We start from the raw sequence: 17,828 nt of genomic DNA on the forward strand, positions 1-17,828 counted from the left end.
TGAAGTGGCTGGATACAAAATCAGCATACAAAAATCAGTAGCATTTCTATATGCCAACAGTGAACAATGTGAAAAGATATTTTACAAGTAATCCCATTTACAATAGCCACACATAAAACCATATGATCATTTCAAAAATATTAAAATACATAGGAATTAACCAAAGAAGTGAAAGATCTCTATAATGAAAACTATAAAACACTGATGAAAGAAATTGAAGAGGACACAAAAAAATGAAAAAATATTCTATGTTCATGGATTATAAATATAAATATACACATATTATGTAATATATACACCTATTATGTGTATAATATATAATATACCCATTATTATATATAATATACCTATTATTATGTAATATATACACATATTATATATACATATATACACCTATTATGTGTATATATTATATACACATAAATATATACACCTATTATGTACCCACAAAAATTGAAAATTAAAAAAATTAAATTAGTGGCTTGGGCTAAATTACTTTTAGGGTTTCTTCTTCCCCTAAGGTTCTACTTTCAAACCTCCAGGCATATGTTCAAGAGAGCTGGCTGCTCTGGGCTGAGAACACAGGTCTCATGAGCAGCAGGATCTCCCAGGACCGTGTCCAGAACTCTGAGCTCTGCAGCACTCGAGAAAGGGGAGGCCTCAGCTGGAAGGCCCACAGGAGTATTCACGACAATGAAGGCTGAGGTGAATGAGAGTCATGTTCATCACATCTACCATTTTCTAGATACCTGTGTTTCATCAGGTACCCCAGCAGCTAGTCTATGTGCATGATCTCATTTAATTTTCACAAATTAACCAAGAGTTTTGAGTGTTCTGTTGTTCAGAAGAGGAAACTAAGCTGCTCATGCCCTTCTGCCTCACTCTTCCCACCTTCTGATTCTAACAGTGGCAGGTCTGACAGCCTGCTAGCCTTCAAGGAAACCAAGACCTAGAATCACTCCTGCTCAAAGCCCAAAGCCAGAAGCCAGTTCGCACAAAGCCAAGAGAAGATAAGGCGACAGGCATACATGAGCATACTTACTGATGCTCACAGTGATGCCATTTAAAACCTCGTACTGCTTCCCTGAGTGTGTCAATATGGCTTGACATGCGTAGTTCCCTCTGTCCTCTGCTGAGACATTGCTCACCGAAAGCCTGGTTTGCAAAACAGTGAACCGCTCCCCTTTAATCTCGTTACAGTCCTAATACAAATAAAAACAAAATTCAATTCAATGAATACTTAGAAACCTGTGTGATCCCTAGAATTTAGGTAATTTACAGTCTAACTGGAAGACAGCAGATAGCTAGCTAGCTAGGTAAATAGAAAAATAGGTAGATGATAGATTGATGATAGATGGATAGATAGGCAGCAGAATTCCTTGCCCAGTCTGTATATAATGTGTATATATGTGTGTGTGTGTACATATAGATGTGCATGTGTGTGTATATAGATATACACAGATTTGACAAAGGATATTTTACAGGCTGAAGTGAATGATACAAACATTAAGTCTAGTAGGAGTTGAGAGGAGAGTGGCCTACGTGAGTTGGAAGGAAGACTTCATGGAGGAAAACTGAGCCTGGGTCAGTTTTTCACAGGAGGACATGAACAGGCAGGAACATCCTCCACCTTCAGGGGCCCATGTCTGCCAGTGGACTCCCACTTAATGGCCCAAGTCCCTCTGACAAGACTGGAAACCCAGGTGAATAATGACTGCTCCCACTGCCTTGTGGGCCCAGTTACACTTTCTGCACTTATCAAGCATTGGACTTTATAGAAGTCCAAAATAATTCTTCACCAACATCTAATTTGAAGGTCTGAACAGTGATCAAAGGATGCCGGCCAGGTTTATGGAGGGCAGATGTCACATCACTTCTCCCACTCTCCATGCCTCCTCCATGGACAAGGCAACAACCTCACACCCAACCAATCAGAACACCATGAGTCTTAGGAATGCTGTCTCTCCCAGCAACCACCCAGAGGGCAAGCCTCACCATTCCTCTGTCCTGTCCTAGGCTCACATTCTCATGCTAATCACCACTTCTTTCATCCCTTGGGCCCACTTCTGAATTCTCCCAAACCTGTTCCCTGTCCTTCAAGAAACTGCACTCCACAGAGTGACTGCTTAGCTAATTGAGTCCATTTGTTCATTCAAACATTTGAGTTCCTGCAGTTTGCCTGCACTGTGACAGGCCTGGTCATGCAGGACTAAGATGCAATCCCTCTCCTCAGGAAGTGCACAATCTAAAAGATAAAATCAACATGCAAACCCCTAATTAAATAAATATTTACCTGCCCAAGTGTTAAGCTCTCTCCTCACTTAGGCCCAGTTCAGAGTCACACTTCATTCTCCACCCCTGGAACAGCATGAATAGAGCCGCCCAGCAGGATGCAGTGAATAATTAATGCCAAACAAGCATTGGCTTATTTATAATGTGAAACGTTACTTCCTAGAAGGCTTACATTATTTCCCTATAAATACCTGATATGGGAAACCAACTCATAATCTGACAACTGCTTATCAAACAAAATGGGAATTACTAATCAGAGTTAGATGTAAAAAGGGATCAGACTCTGATATTGTGATGTCTCCTTCTTTAGGATACAGACAAGCACTTTTTTTTTTTTCTGAGACAGGATCTTAGCTCTGTCGCCCACTTCCTGAGCTTGGGGGACCCTCCCACTCCAGCCTCCTGAGTAGCTGGGACTACAGGTACGTGCCACCACACCACAATTTTTTGGTTTTTTTAGTACAGACGGGGTTTCACCATGAAGCCCAGGCTGCTCTCGAACACCTGGGCTCAAGGAGTCTGCTCACCTCAGCCTCCCAAAGTGCTAGGATTACATGAGTAAGCCACTGCACTCAGCCCAAACAAAGCACAATGTCTAGTCCTGGCACTTCATAAACCTCTTCCCTGGACAGACAGCCCTGGATAGTCTGTGGCTAGGCACAGTCTCTGGGCCTCCCTTTCTGTGCTTCCGTGGCTGAGCAGTCCTCTCTCTGACGGATTCATTCTTTCTTTCAAGATATACATATTTTAATCATCTTAAAGTTCAGCCTTGCAGCTGAGGGCCATTCTGTCGCTTTGCTATAACTCGGACTGCCTCTATTCTGAACCACTGGAACATTATTTCAAAGTTTAAACTCTCAACGAGCTTGGATTTAAATTTAAAATCTTTAGGGTAATGTCTCACTAGCAAGATTTAAAATTAAAATATTAAGAACAATAGAGTCCACTTTTGAATGCCTTATATATTCCAGGCATCATGAAGAAAACTCCTGACCCAGCATGTACAATATTTCAGAAACACAAAGCAGCCTTGAGAATTCTTACTAAGATGCAGTGGGTACAGAATAGTGATGGAGATAAAACTGGTGAGGCAGTCAGGAGACCTGTCACAGAAAACAATGAAGAGGAGATGAGCATCAGAAGCTTTCTGAGCAAGAGAATAAGACAATCAGATTTTCTTTTGAGAAAGACCCTTTAGTTGCTGTGTAGTTTAAAGGATTAAAATAGTGCAATGCTAAAGACCATTTAGATTTTATTTCCATAAACTGAGGCCAAATGGAACCTAAACTAAGGCAGCGAAGTAGGGATAGCAAGTAAAAAACAAAAAACAATTATTTAAGCAGTTCCAGGCCACAGAATTTAGTGACAAATTTGGAATATGCAGAGGGAGCAGGACTTCTACAGTCTTAGCTTAGGTAAGCAAAGGTGTTACTAGGAAGAAGAAGGAATGCAAAGAAATGAAGAAAATGATCCTATTTGGGGTAAGATTAAGAAATAGCTCTAACCATGGTGCATGGGGTGAGTGGTGGAGATGGGAGGAACTAAGGAGACTGTATATTAGACGGTTGGACAAAGGAATCCAGAGGTTGGAAGAAAGGTCCAAGTGGAAGAGAACTGGGAGCCATATGGAGAATATAGAGCCAAATGGATGGTTCTATAAATCATCCATGTGAATGTAAGCAAAAGCGAGCACAGAAGATGACCACGGCTGAAACCATGGGGAACCTCAAATCCTAAGACCCAAATATAGACGAAAAGAATTCAGTGATGATTACAAAGGAAGCACCAATAAAAATAAAAATAAAAAAGATAAACAGAGACAAAGAATGAGTAAGTCTTAGAAGGAAATGAGAAAGGAGTTCCCAGCTGATGGGAGTGCCCAGCAATGTTGAATGCCACAATCAGGTTGAAAATGAATGTCGATTTAGCAACTGGAGAGCGCGAAGTAACTTTAGCAAGTTCAGATTGAGCACAATGATGGGGGCCCAAAACCACTGTGCTGAGGAGTAATTTGGGATTGAAACAAAAACAAAATTGGAGACATGACCACTTTTCCAGGTGTAGACAGATGTCTTAATACCCAAACCTTGTCCTCTGTAAGCCCTTCAATTTCAAAGACTTCCTGGGGACTTCTCTCAGTTTTCAATTCTCCCAGACATAAGCCAGGATTTTCATAGGGATTTGCCATTATCCAGAACCTCTGTCTCCAAATTCTTAAAATTAAATATATTACTTTCTGACTGATTCCCTATTCCAGCTCATTCATTCCTTTATTGTAACTAAATAATAATCTCTAATATTTATTTAATAGGTACTTATTATGTACTCATGCTGAACTAAATGCTTCATGGATAGATTAGATCATTTAATCTTTGAAACAGAGCCATGAGGCCACATATCTCTGTCTGGATTTAGCAAACAAAAATCATTCTACATTTTATGCAGAAAAGGATTCAAGACAAGATACTAGGTGCTTTGCAAAATCTGTGAAAGTGCTCAGGAAGTGGCATCAAGGCCAGAACCACACTGCAGAAGTAGCTTGCCCTGAGAGCCGCTACCTCTACCACAACCTGAAAAGTGGGGAATCGACTCTGAAATACACCACCTGCAATTCAGAGACTAGCAGTTGCCACTTATGCAACTCCAGTGTGTCAAGTAATGCCACATCAGGAAGAGTCACCCCAACAAATAAAGTGGAATACTCAGCTCCCACAGAACTGGAGACTGGACACTTCAATACTGCTGGAGAAATTTCCGTGTCTCCAGGGCTGTGCTTTCCAGTAGAAAGAGCAGGAAGATCCTCCATCCTCACCTTCACCTTTCAGCAAAGCCAGCTGGAGACACAGAATTTCATCCAGAGCCTTAGCAGTAGGTGACTCAGCAAAATGTAAGTCGGTGTGGTCATTTTGTTCCTGTGTATTTTTAGTTTTATGGCCTCTACAGGATAAAAAGGCTCACCATGGGCATCACACTTTTCCACTGAATTTTCTATCCATTCAACTCACTTTTCTATCTTAACTGGAATTAGCCCACCTGACCTCTCTACTTTTGTCTAATTTCCAGGCTCTTTCAGGTATCATTTCCTTTCCTGTCCATCCTGGATTCACGTGTCCATCATTTCAATCACTTCCCTTCCAATACCTAAACTCTGCAGCCCTCCGTCCTTCCAGCATCTTCACCTGCAAAGCCCCCATTCTGATGGATCCCTTCATCCCTCTTCTACAAGGCTTCAACCAGAGAGAAGAGCACTATAGGAGATAATCACATAAACAGGCATCTTGGTACGACTACAAATTCATGGTCTTCACCTTAGAAATTCTTTGCATCTCCATCTATTTACTTACATTACTCCTTCAAATTTTCCCCATAACATCTCCTTACAATTAGAAAAATTAAGGGCCCTCAGACATAAGTTCCTCCTTTTCCCTCATTTTTCGGTTCTACTTTATAACTTTCTGAAATGAACCGCACTTCTTAACTTGATTCCTAGGATAGTCCAAATGATCAGCATGCCACCATTCTCAAGGCCTTCTAATGTATTCACTACAGCCCCTATAGAAGGACTTTTCTCAGACGTGAATCTGCTCATGCCATTCTCCTGATGGTAGGATTCACTGTTGAAATGCTTTAGATTGGCATAAATGGTGTTTATTTTCTAGCACCATCTTTCTACATGTGCCCTAAACTCTAACCAAGGCCCCCAAACACCATTCTCTTTCTCACCCAACGCCTTTGCACCTGCTGCTTCCCTCTAATTACTGACCTTCCTTGCCATACCCACCAGGCTAATTGTGTTCACTCTTCAAGCACAGTTCAAAGTCACCTTTTCCAGGAAGCATAGGCACGGACATTCCCAGGGTCTGCTCTAGTTTTGCTTTCTTTATGTTCACCTCATGCCGTAATAAAATTCTTAGTTTACTTGTCTGCTTCCTCTGATAAATTGTAACTTCTCTGAAGACATATGGCATCCCTTGGCACAGCACCAAGAAGATCACAGACTCCAGATACTTGCAGAATTGATTCCAGCCCTCTGGTTTTACAGATGACAACACTGAGGCCCAAAGAGTGATTCCAGGTCTGAGCACATGGTAGTGGCAAAAACAGCCATACCTGGATCACCAAATCTGAGCAGGTAGTATAGTATCAGGTGACCCCTCCTGCTTACACTGCTGACCCTCAGCTTTTGCCTACATTTGCAAGCCCAGGGTTGTTTTTAAAATAAAGGCATCTAAGCCCCACCCATGGGTGACCTGCTTCAGTTAGCAGAGGGTGAGGCTGAACATCAGAATTTTTAAAAGATCCAGACGATCAAATCCGACACTCACTTAGGATTGCTAGTCATAGCCCTGAGTCCATCTCCAAGTGCTGCAGAAACAGAAGTTAGAATAGCCAAGGCAACATTTCAGAAAAAGGAAAAGCAGAGGACTTATACAAAACTTAAGACTTATCTAATGCCATAATAATTAACAAAGATAAGGGCCCGATGTGCTGGCTCACACCTGTAATCCCGGTACTTTGGGAGACTGAGACAAGTGGATCATCTGAGGTCAGTAGTTTGAGACAGCCTGGCCAACATGGTGAAATCCTGTCTCTAGTAAAAATACCAAAAATTAGCCAGTCATAGTGGCGTGTGCCTGTAATCCCAACTATTCTGGAGGCTGAGGCGGGAAAATGGCTTGAACCCAGGAGGCAGAGGTTGCAGTGAGTCAAGACTGCACCACTGCCCTGTAGCCTAGGAGAGAGACTGAGACTCCATCTGAAAAAAGAAAAAAGAAAGGAAAGAAAGAAAGAAAGAAAGAAAGAAAGAAAGAAAGAAAGAAAGAAAGAAAGAAAGAAAAGGGAACGCTACAGAGGGTTCTGAAACAGATCTACACACAAAGACCAATATGATTTACGTCAGAGGTGGCATGCAAAGCAACGTGAAAAGAACAGGTAAACTACAAGTCCACAGAGAAAAAAATTACATTTGACCCTACCAACACTACACACTTAAAAATCAGTGGAAAAAGAAAAACAATGAAACTTCAAGAAGAAAATATAGGAAAAAAGGTCTTTTTACTTTGGGGTATGAAAAAGATTCTTAAACAAGTCACAGAAAGTACTAATCACAAAGGAAAATCAATACATTAGACTGCATTAAAACTAGGAAGTCTGAGACCTCATTACCAGAGTAGAAAGGCTAGCCATTGCTTAGAAGGACACATTGTAACAATTACTGATACCCAGATCTATAAAGAACTACTACAAATCAATGAGAAATAGACAAGAGGCTAGCAAACCACACAACAGGCCAAAGGTGGCTAACCACCTGTTTTTGTAAATAAAATGTTATAGAAACACAACCACACTCCCTCATTTCTATATTGTCTACAACTGTTTTTGTGCTTCCAAAACAGAGTTGAGTAGGTGAAACAGAGACCATCTGGCCTACAATGCCTAAAATACTTACTATTTTTTCACAGAAAAAAAAAAATGATACCTCCTAGACAAGGTAACCCGCAGCCACTCAGGAGGCTGAGGCAGAAGGGTCACTTGAGCCCAGGGGTTCAAGGTTACAGTGAACTATGATTGCACTACTGCACTCCAGCCTGGGCAACAGAGCAAGAGCTTGTCTCAAAAAAAAAATTTTCACAAGCAAGCACTCAAAGAAAAAAATTACACACACACACACACACACAGACATTCAAGTGTCAAGAAGAAAATTTAAAGAAGATCAACATTATCAGTTATCAGGGAAGTGTTAATTAAAGCTGAAATGAGACACAATTATTCATTTATCCAAATAGCAAAAATTAAAAAGACTAATAGTACCATGTGTTGTCAGATATAGGGGCATAAATAACTCTTATACACTGCTGCTGGAGCTGTAAATTGGTACCAATTTGGAAAACGGTTTGGCATTTTCTACATACCCTTATGACCCAACTATTTCACTCTCATGTAATATGTCCCACAAAATTGCATTCATAAGTGAGAAAAGTGTTCATACCAGCTTTGTTTCTAAGACCCAGAAATTGGAAATGACTCAAGAGTCTAACAATAGTAATAATGAAATAGTACACAGCAATGAAAATGGATAAAATAGAGCCACATGCAACAGCATAGATGATTCCCACTGGTTTGCTATTGAGCCAAGGAAGCCAGACATAAATACTACATATGATTTTATTCAAATTAAATAAAATTCAAAAACTGGTAAATCCAATCTATGATAGCATAAATCAGGGAAGTGGTTATTTGGGGGACTAGGGAGGCATAGTTTTTGCAAGATGGAAGAGATGGGCCTTCAGAGGTGCTAGTAATGTTTTCTTTCTTAACTTTCATCAGAAAGGGTAATTAAAAGGTATGTGCACTTTCTGATAATCCAACAAGCTTGTCCACTTATGATTTCTGCATTTTATATGTATATATTATACTTCAATGAAAAGGGGTTTTTTAATGCATTGCAAACAATCATACCCAGGATATATAAATATATAAAATCTCCTATAAGTCACAAGAAAATGGCATGAAAAGTAAAATAAGAAATATACCAAAAGATATGAGTGGGCTGTTCAGAAGAGGATCCAGAAATGGCCAATAAACATGAAAAAAGTGGTCAATCTCACTCATAATTAAGGAAAAGCAAAATAAAATAAAAAGGTACATTCTATACCCACCAAATTGATTTTTAAAATCAAAGGCTTATAATACAAAGTTCAACACAAGGTTGTAGGAAATCTAGAATACTCCTGGTGAGCCATGCATGGTGGTTCATACCTATAATCCCACCACTTTGGAAGGCCAAGGCCGGAGGACCACTTGAGGCCAGGAGTTCGAGACCAGTCTGGGCATCATAGCAAGATTCTGTCACCATAAAAAAATTTAAAAATTACCTGGGCTTCCACTTGAGCCCAGGAGTTAGGCTTCAGTGAGCCATGATCACACCACTGCACTCCAGCCTGGACAACATTTTATGACTCTGTCATAAAATAAAGTAAAATAAAATACTCCTGGCAAAAGTATAAACTGATACAAAATTCTGTGAAGCAATTTGTGTAACATCAACAAAGTTGAATACTTTGTTCATCTGCATGCCCTACAAATGAGCAATTCTAGGGCTAGTAATCTTAGAGAAATGCATTCACTGGCAAACGTCCCTTAAAAGACAGGTATAAGAACATTCACTTCCACATTTCTTGTAAAAGAGGGAAACTAAACAACCTAAATGAACATGAAACATATAACAGAAAGGATCAACAAAGTCAAAGTTAGCTTTTGAAAAGAGTACTAGAACTGACAAGTCTCTGATGAAACTAATCAAGCATGTGTGTGCACGTGTGTCTGTGTGTGTGTGTGTGAGAAAGAGAGAATGAATAATGACTGAAGGTGAACCTTACTTTGAAGGTTTTGATGTCTGCAGACATCAAAAGAGAAGAGCTGCTAAACAATTTTCCAGAATATGTGAAACCTTTAATGAAATGAGAAACTTCCTAAGACACAAAATCTTACCAAACTCACACAAGAGAAAGTAAGAAATTTGCGTAATTCTTTCACCAGTAAAGAAATTGAATCAATAGATGAAAATCTTCCCATAAAGAAAACTCATGACCCAGAGGGATGTGTTGGCAAGGGTTAACAAGCAGGAAAAACTAATTCCAATCTCAAATAACTAGCCTGTACTCCTCCATGCCAAGGGTTACCTTCTATGTCAATGTATGCCAGGATCATCAAGAAAAGAGAACTTCTGAAGATGAAAACACAAAGTGCAGAAAGATGAGCATAAAAAAGGAAGGGCTAGAAAGAGCTAGACTATATATTTTTATTTGCTAGTATATCATTATACAAGAATAATCACACGGCACTAATCATGGTAGCCACGATTGAGGAAGGTGTGATGAGCCCAGAGCAAATATGCAACGGTAGCAGGAAATAGGTTTTCCAGGCGGTGACCTCTTAGAATTTGTGATTATTGAACCAAGTGCACGTAGTATGCATTTAAACAAACATAATTAATGTTAGAAAAATAAAGAATAGCCTGAAAAATAAGAATAACTGGAGGAAGGTGGTGGATCCAAATAATAAAATATTACAAAGCTATAATAACTAAAAATGTTTAAAAACAGTAATTAGGAAGGTAACGTTATCAATGACCGCTAGCTAACTAATCTATCTTAGGCACACAACTTTACCAATTCTGCCTTAAAAAATACAACTTAACCTATAAAAAACAGTGGGTTTTAAAGAAAAGGAGGAAAAATATCAATAAGAAAATATGTTTTTTACCTTATACCACTTTATTGGACCCAAAACACAACTCTTCGGGAAGTGCAGATGACATGTGAGGCTACCATCTTTTCCAAGATGTAATATTTGCTTGTACTCATCTGATAAATTTGGTAAACCACTTATGGAAGTGTCACACCAATGTTTTTCAAAAACAGTTAGGTTTACATGTATTCTATGACAGCTGTCTCTACCCCTGTAAGACAGATTGAGACCTCATAAACTCTTTAAATCACAAAATCGAATAATTCAGCTCATTTTCAAATGTTTCCAAATCATTTTCACAGCACTATGCAAATCCTCTGCCTCTAACAAAGCACTAAACACCCACAAATGATTCATCACAAAGGGACAAATGGTATTCATACAGTGGAGGAACTGGACAACATCTTAACCGAGTGATCAAAATGGATATCACCAGCTAGGGGCAAGTGGACGCCATGTGCCTCTGAGTAATATTCTGAAGAGGACACAAAGCACTCACCTAGCATTCCAGCCAAAATGGCTGAACCTAATCACGAAGAAATACCTGACAAACCCCAAAGAAGGAGATAATACAAAATAATTGCTTATAGTTCTTAAAAATGTCAGTATCTTGAAAAACAAAGACTGAGGAACTGTTCCAGATTAAAAGAAATTAAATATTCATGGCAAGCAAATGCGATGCATGATCCCAAATTGGTAACTATACTGGAAAAGAAAGAAAAACATTATAAAAGGTCTTCAATGAGACCATTGATAAGATTAGAATATAGATTATAGATTAAAGTATTATATGATGTTTAAGTTTCCCGAATTTGATAACTATACTATGATTATGTAAGAAATAAATAAATATACATTGAAAGGACATAGGAAATATACACTGTTGATAGGAAACATACATTGAAATATTAAGGGCTAAGAGGGTATGATGTATACAACTGAAATGGTTTAAAAATTGTTTAGGAGAAAAATATTGTTTATAATTTATATCATATATATGGTGAAAGGGAAAATTATAAGATAAATGTAAAAATATATTCTTAAAAATGAGGAATCTGGATAAAGGGTAGAAGGAAGTTCTTGATACTATTCCTGCAAAATTTATTTAAATTTAAAATTATTTCAAAGCAAAAAGTAAAAATATACAGTTTCCTAAACACGTATCCTATCTGGATGTTATTAATAAAAGTCTTGGAGAATTCATGTTCATTTTCTTTCATGGCAGATAATACCTTTGTCAATTTCTACTAAAGATTATTTTTCCTCATTTCAAAGCTCCCAGATTTAAATAGTTTAAATCTAGCTTTGACATCCACATTCATTTATGTGATGTATGATCTTCAAGTCTAGTTAATAATTCACAGCCTAGGCTAAAATAGGAAAGCAGACCTCCACGTGCTCTGAGCGGTTTATTAGCAACTAAATCTGTGAAAAGGAGCCAGGCAGAGCTAACGACCACTTCCACTTGTGAACCACTCAATTTTGTGCATTTAGTCTGTCTAGTGTTTAGAAATGAGGAATCTAGCAGGAATCAGAGTGGGACACGGGCCATGCTGGGACACAGAAAGGGGCTGGCAAATATCACGGAATCAAAACAAGAGAGAGAGAGAATGGAGTACCTACTTCACACCTGATCTCAGTTAATTTGCACCTCAAGCCTATCAGGCCAGCATTACTTCCATTTTACAGAAAAAAACAAGGCTCAGAGAGATCAAGTAATTTGTTAAGGTCATGCAAGCCAGTGTGAGAGAGTCACGAAATTGGGCCCTCAGGCTAAATTTGGTCTATAGATGTGTTTTATTCAGGCCCCACAAAGCTTTACAAATTATAAAAAGTTGCACACACAAACTCTGATTTCCAGATTCCCTTGAAAAGTGAGAAGATGGGCTTGACCTGAATAGACAGCTACCTTTCAGGGGCATGTGCTTTCCAGTTGACCACAGTCACCACCAGGCCTGTGTTATTCATATTTCTTAGCACAGGTTCTCCAGTGATGTCTGGAACATACTTGATGCTTACTCCCTGCCTTAAGCAGATTCCTTGTGAAAAGGGCTCACGGGAGGCTCATTCCTATCTGGATGTGCCATTTCCCACAAAAATTTTTGGCATTTCAAGAAAGATGGCAGCAGCTGGGCTAGGTGGCTCAGGCCTGTAATCCCAGCACTTTGGGAGGCCAGGACGAGTGGATCACGAGTTCAGTAGCTCGAGATCATCCTAGCTAACACGGTGAAACCCCATCTCTACTAAAAATACAAAAAAATTAGCCAAGCGTGGTGGCACGCACCTATAGTCCCAGCTACTTGGGAAGCTGAGGCAGGAGAATCACTTGAACCTGGGAGGCGGAGGTTGCAGTGAGCCAAGATCGCCGCCACTGCACTCCAGCCTGGTGACGGAGCGAGACTCCATCTCAAAAAATAAAAAAAATAAAAAGAAAAGAAAAAGAAAACAAGAAAGAAAGATGGCAGCAATAATACTGGGACAGACACAGTTTGTGAGTGGGTCTGGTCTGAGGTGCCATTTCCACAGGGAAAGATGCGTATCAGATTCCAAAAATGAGTTACAAATCTGTTCTGTTTAAAAATGTGTTCACTGGAAATTGTCTTGTAACAATTATAAAAACATACAACAACATAATTCTTCTCAAGGGTTTTCTATGTTCATTAAGAATTTTCCTAAAATAATTTATACACACACACACGAGTTAGTTCTATTTTAAATTAGGAACTTACTTCATAACACATTGGTAGACTCCTGAGTCCCCCCATTCCATGGGGAGAAACAAAATCCAAGTCTCGTCCTGGTGAATTCTAGACTGTATGATTTTGGACACTGGGATTTTGCTAGAATTTTTATACCATGTTACACTGACTTCCCCAGATGTTATAGGAGGGAATGTACAATTAAAAGCAAAAGGCTGTCTTGCTGAAAGCATCTCATTTTTCGTAAAAATGTCCTTGCATCCATCTAAGGAAAGAAAAACAAAACAAAACAATTATCCACGAAAGAAAACTTCAGTTTTATTTACTGTTAGTTTTTTTAAATGCCTCTTCAATTTTCCAGCCAATTTGAAATTTCATTTGGGAGTTTCTTGAGTCTAGAAGTTTCCTAAAAATAACCTGCTGATTATAAAGTATAATTCCAAGTTCTTTAAATGTATCCATAAGACAGAATTTACTCCGTTCCCTCCTCACAAACCTCTTCCCCATCGGGAATGATTTCCCTCTTTCCCTTCTATTCTACGACCCTTAGTTCTTTTTATCCACAGAGTTCTTTACTCTGTACTCATCTATAGAGTAAAGCAACCTTTCTTGTCTTTTGTGTTTCTGCTCTGCCACCCAGTTATTTTACTCTGTCTTGAGTAAAATGTATTTCATTCCAAAACGATTGTTTAAAAAAAAAATTAGTTCACTTTTAAAGTTCATTTCTACCAAATTTCTTTTCTTTTCTTTTTTTCTTTTTTTTTTTTTTGAGACGGAGACTCTCTCTGTCGCCCAGGCTGGAGTGCAGTGGCGCTATCTCGGCTCACTGCAAGCTCCACCTCCCGGGTTCACGCCATTCTCCTGCCTCAGCCTGCTGAGTAGCTGGGACTACAGGCGTCCGCCACCACGCCCAGCTAATTTTTTTTGTATTTTTAGTAGAGACGGGGTTTCACCGTGTTAGCCAGGATGGTCCCGATCTCCTGACCTCGTGATCCGCCTGCCTTGGCCTCCCAAAGTACTGAGATTACAGGCGTGAGCCACCACGCCCGGCCTACCAAATTTCTTAGAAGAAATTTGTTCCATTGACGGTTTCCTTGCTTTCACCTTGTGTCATAAAATAACCCTTTATCTTATAAAATAGCCAGTAGTAATTCCATTTGAGCATTTTTACTCAAGTCTTCACTTGCAATTTGCCTAACTTCTTCCCCTCCCCGAAGTCACCTCCAAGCTGAAAGGTGACATTCAGGGCTGAGCATCCTAGCACGTGGAGCTGGTTGGCTGTTTCCTCTTGCGCGGAACTCCGCCTGGCGGTCTGGGGAGCGTAAGGAGCCGCGCTCGGGCTGGCGCGATCCCTGGGGGCTCCCAGTGAGAGCCTGTGGACTAGGGCGGCCTCTGAGAACGGAAGACACACGGAACGTACCTGCTGTGACAGACAGTGGAAGGGCGATGGACAACCCGCAGAGCAGCAAGGACCACATCCCCAAACCGGGCTGCAAGGAAGGGAGAAGAGGGTGGGAGGGGAGGGCGCAGTGGGGCCGGCCCGAGGCGCCGGCGTGGGCGACCTCGGAATCTCAAAGACAACCGCCCAGGCCGCTGACCTTCCCTTCTTCCTGGGAAGCCCTCCGACTTTGGCCCCACGTTTCCGCAAAGACTGCCCTTCCCCTGTCTCCGTCTGGGCGCCCGACCAGGATCCAGGGCAGTGAGCTCGCCCCGCCGCAGAGGACGATGGGCGAGGAGTGGGCGGCGGGGGCGGTGGGGACCGCGTAGGAGCTGCTTCTGCCACCTGACAGCGAAGCAGGCTCGAGTCCAGAGCCCCCGCAAGGGCCAGGGCGCCCCCCAGCGCAGCCTGCGGCCTGGGTTCCAGACGTGGGACCCCATCCCCGCCCGCGGCGCTCGGAGCCTCCCTTGCGCGCCTGTGTCCTCGGGATCCACCCGGGCCTGGCGGTCTAAACAGAAATCCCAAACACCGGCTCACTGGGGAGCAGCCAGGGCAGGCCTACCTGGCAAGGGCCGGCGGGAAAGGAGAAAGGAAGACAGGGAGCCGCTGGAGCTGAAAGTAGGCGCGAGCTCGACTCCTCGACCCAGAGACGGAGTCGGCTCCCCCATGGTCACCTGGCCGGTCGGGGACCCGCCTGGGGGGCCTGATCCCTGGCCTGCGGTGGCACACATTGTTGCCACGTCTTTTCCTGCACACCTCTCCTACTGTCAGGGCCCCACCCATGCCTGGCTCAGCCAGACTCCCCGCCCGGTGTCTACCTGCCTGCAGGATTGAAGCGTGCAGGACCTCCTGGAGAGTGGAAAATATGACAGGGACCCCAGCCCTGTCATGCCACTTCCATGCCTAGGTATTTCCCCGCCACCACCGTGGGCGGGGCAGACCTGCCTTCCCCAGTGGAGCTTAGGAAGGAATGTGACATCACACTAGGAAGTGGGTTGAAAGTCTTCGAGCCTGATTTTCCGGCATCTAAGTCCTTCATCACCAGGAGTGTCTGCTTAAGTCTATTCCAAGTTGAACGTCTAAATGAATTATTCATTCCTTTCCAAATCCCATTTGAGCAGTTACTGCATGCTCTGCATTGGCCTATGTGGAATGACCCCAAAGTGGAAGCCATCCCAAATGGCTTCTAAGGAGAATTATGAATCTGCCTGAGTCGTGCTCATTAACTTCTGTAAGGCAGGCATCCCATGGTGTTCAAGTACTTCAGAGCCTGAAGACTGTTCCTGTCTAAAACTTCCCGATAAGGTGATGTCAACAGGGACCTGTTGCCCTAGCCATCAGGAGACACCCCCAGAGTCATCCCACAGGGCACTGAGATGTAAGGAAAGATTCAAAATGTAATCTCCATTCAGTAGATTACTGGTCAAGCTCTTCCCGATGGTCTTTGGAAGATCAGAGACAGTGAGACAAAAGCAACCATAGGAGCAGAGATGCAATAATTGTGCTAATAGCAAAGCTTCCTGTGATAGGCTGAAGGTCAGTGGTTTGTAGATTTCTACACTCTTAAAAAGTATTGAGGATTCCAAAGTGCTTTTGTCTATATAGGTTATGCCTATCAATATTACTACATTAGAAGTTAAAGTGAGAATTTTTAAACATTTACTTTCTTATTTAAGTAACAATAAACCAATTACATGTTAACGCAAATATCATACAATTTATGAAAAATAACTCTACTTTCTAAAACAGGCTTATTGAGAAAAGTGGCATTGTTCTATATAGATGCAGATTTCTTTGATGTCTGGCTTACTAGAAGATGACTGGATTATCATATTTGCTTCTGCAATCAGTGTCATGATATAATATGTCATATAGCTTCTGAAAAGGTCCACCATACACTAATGAGAGAATGAGAATAAAAAAGGAATATAAGGTCTTAATATTATGATGAACATAGTTTTGATTTCACAGATCTTTTTGAAGGGTCTCTCAGGGACCCATAGGGCTCCCACTCTTTGAGGACCTCTTTCTTAAGCTATAAATAGAGATTATTATTTATTTTTCCTACTATCAGCAGTAAACGAGGTTCCTCTGTACGTGTATATTCTTCAGCATTTATGTTCTCATCCAAAACAAAACAAAGGTGTTACTATTTTTATAAAAGTCGTATGATTTGCATTCAGAATTATTGCTATGAGCAGTGTTAAAAGGTATTTCTAAATCTTTTTATTTATGCTATCTTTTTTCATTTTCACTTTATGAATAGATGCATTTGTGCCCTATCTTGTTTCTTAGCCTGAGGACTAGTATATATGCCAAGTTTAATGGGTATAGTTGCCCCAAAATGTATGAAGTTAAGACAGGCCATCTCAGTCCCCTGCAGTGCCTCTCACTGGACACTTCTGACATCGCACTTTGCTACTAATGCTGTGAATCTGAAATTTAACTTCCTGGGATGGTCTCTATGCCAAATGTGTTTCCTGATACGTGGAAAATGAACATTTGGCTTTGAAGGCAGAACTGATTCCGGGCATTGTAAACTTAGCAATTAAAAATAACAGGAAACCATAATATTTACCTCAGGTTCTCAATTACCTTGAAAAAAAAAACTTAAACGTATTCATCTCCTTCAAACATTTAAGTTTTTCCAAATTTATATTTTGCTCTTATAAATGGTGCTGCTGCAAAGATTCTGTTAATGTCCTTTTGTGAGAGTATTTCAGAGGCCGTTTAGTGAACAGAATTGCAGAATCATTGGGTAGGTACATCCTCAATTGTATTAGAAAAGCCTTAATTTTTTTCCATAAGTATGTCCTTTAGAGGATAAGAATTTCATTGCTTCATGTTCTTACCAATATTTAGTAATGTCAGACTTTTAAATTGCGCCACTTTTGCTGCTCTGATGTAAAAGCTATCTTGTGATTTTATTTTATATACATTTTATATACATTTATATAATGTTTTTATATGTATATAAATACATTTATATAATGTATATAAAATGTATATAAAATTGAGAGGTTTATGCCCAATTTTCAGAGGTGGCAGTTGTAAAGCCTCCATAACAGGGTGTATAATATATAATAGATGCTTATCACCATCCTCCATCAACCCCTCCTTCTCTAATTCTCTCCCACCTACTGATATTT

The 17,828-nt window shown here is 40.7% G+C and overlaps 1 protein-coding gene across 3 annotated transcripts in view; it reads right to left on the minus strand.

Moving 5' to 3' along the window:
* IL1RL2 (interleukin 1 receptor like 2) overlaps window positions 1–15,569 on the minus strand; it is a 52,015-nt gene extending 36,446 nt beyond the window's left edge. For 2 of the 3 annotated variants that reach the window (XM_032177447.1, XM_032177446.2), the window contains exons 1-3: window positions 15,502–15,569; window positions 14,662–14,731; window positions 1,043–1,202 (exon numbers count right to left, since the gene is read on the minus strand). In XM_032177447.1, coding sequence (XP_032033338.1) covers window positions 1,043–1,202; window positions 14,662–14,731; window positions 15,502–15,569 — 298 coding nt within the window. Of the gene's footprint in view, window positions 1–1,042; window positions 1,203–10,557; window positions 10,754–13,271; window positions 13,507–14,661; window positions 14,732–15,501 lie in introns of those variants that run through there. The other variant, XM_032177445.2, reaches the window with a different exon arrangement.
* Window positions 15,570–17,828: the final 2,259 nt, after the last annotated feature.

The sequence above is a fragment of the Hylobates moloch genome, unplaced genomic scaffold (assembly GCF_009828535.3).
Source record: "Hylobates moloch isolate HMO894 unplaced genomic scaffold, HMol_V3 SCAFFOLD_15, whole genome shotgun sequence".
NCBI lineage: Eukaryota > Metazoa > Chordata > Mammalia > Primates > Hylobatidae > Hylobates > Hylobates moloch.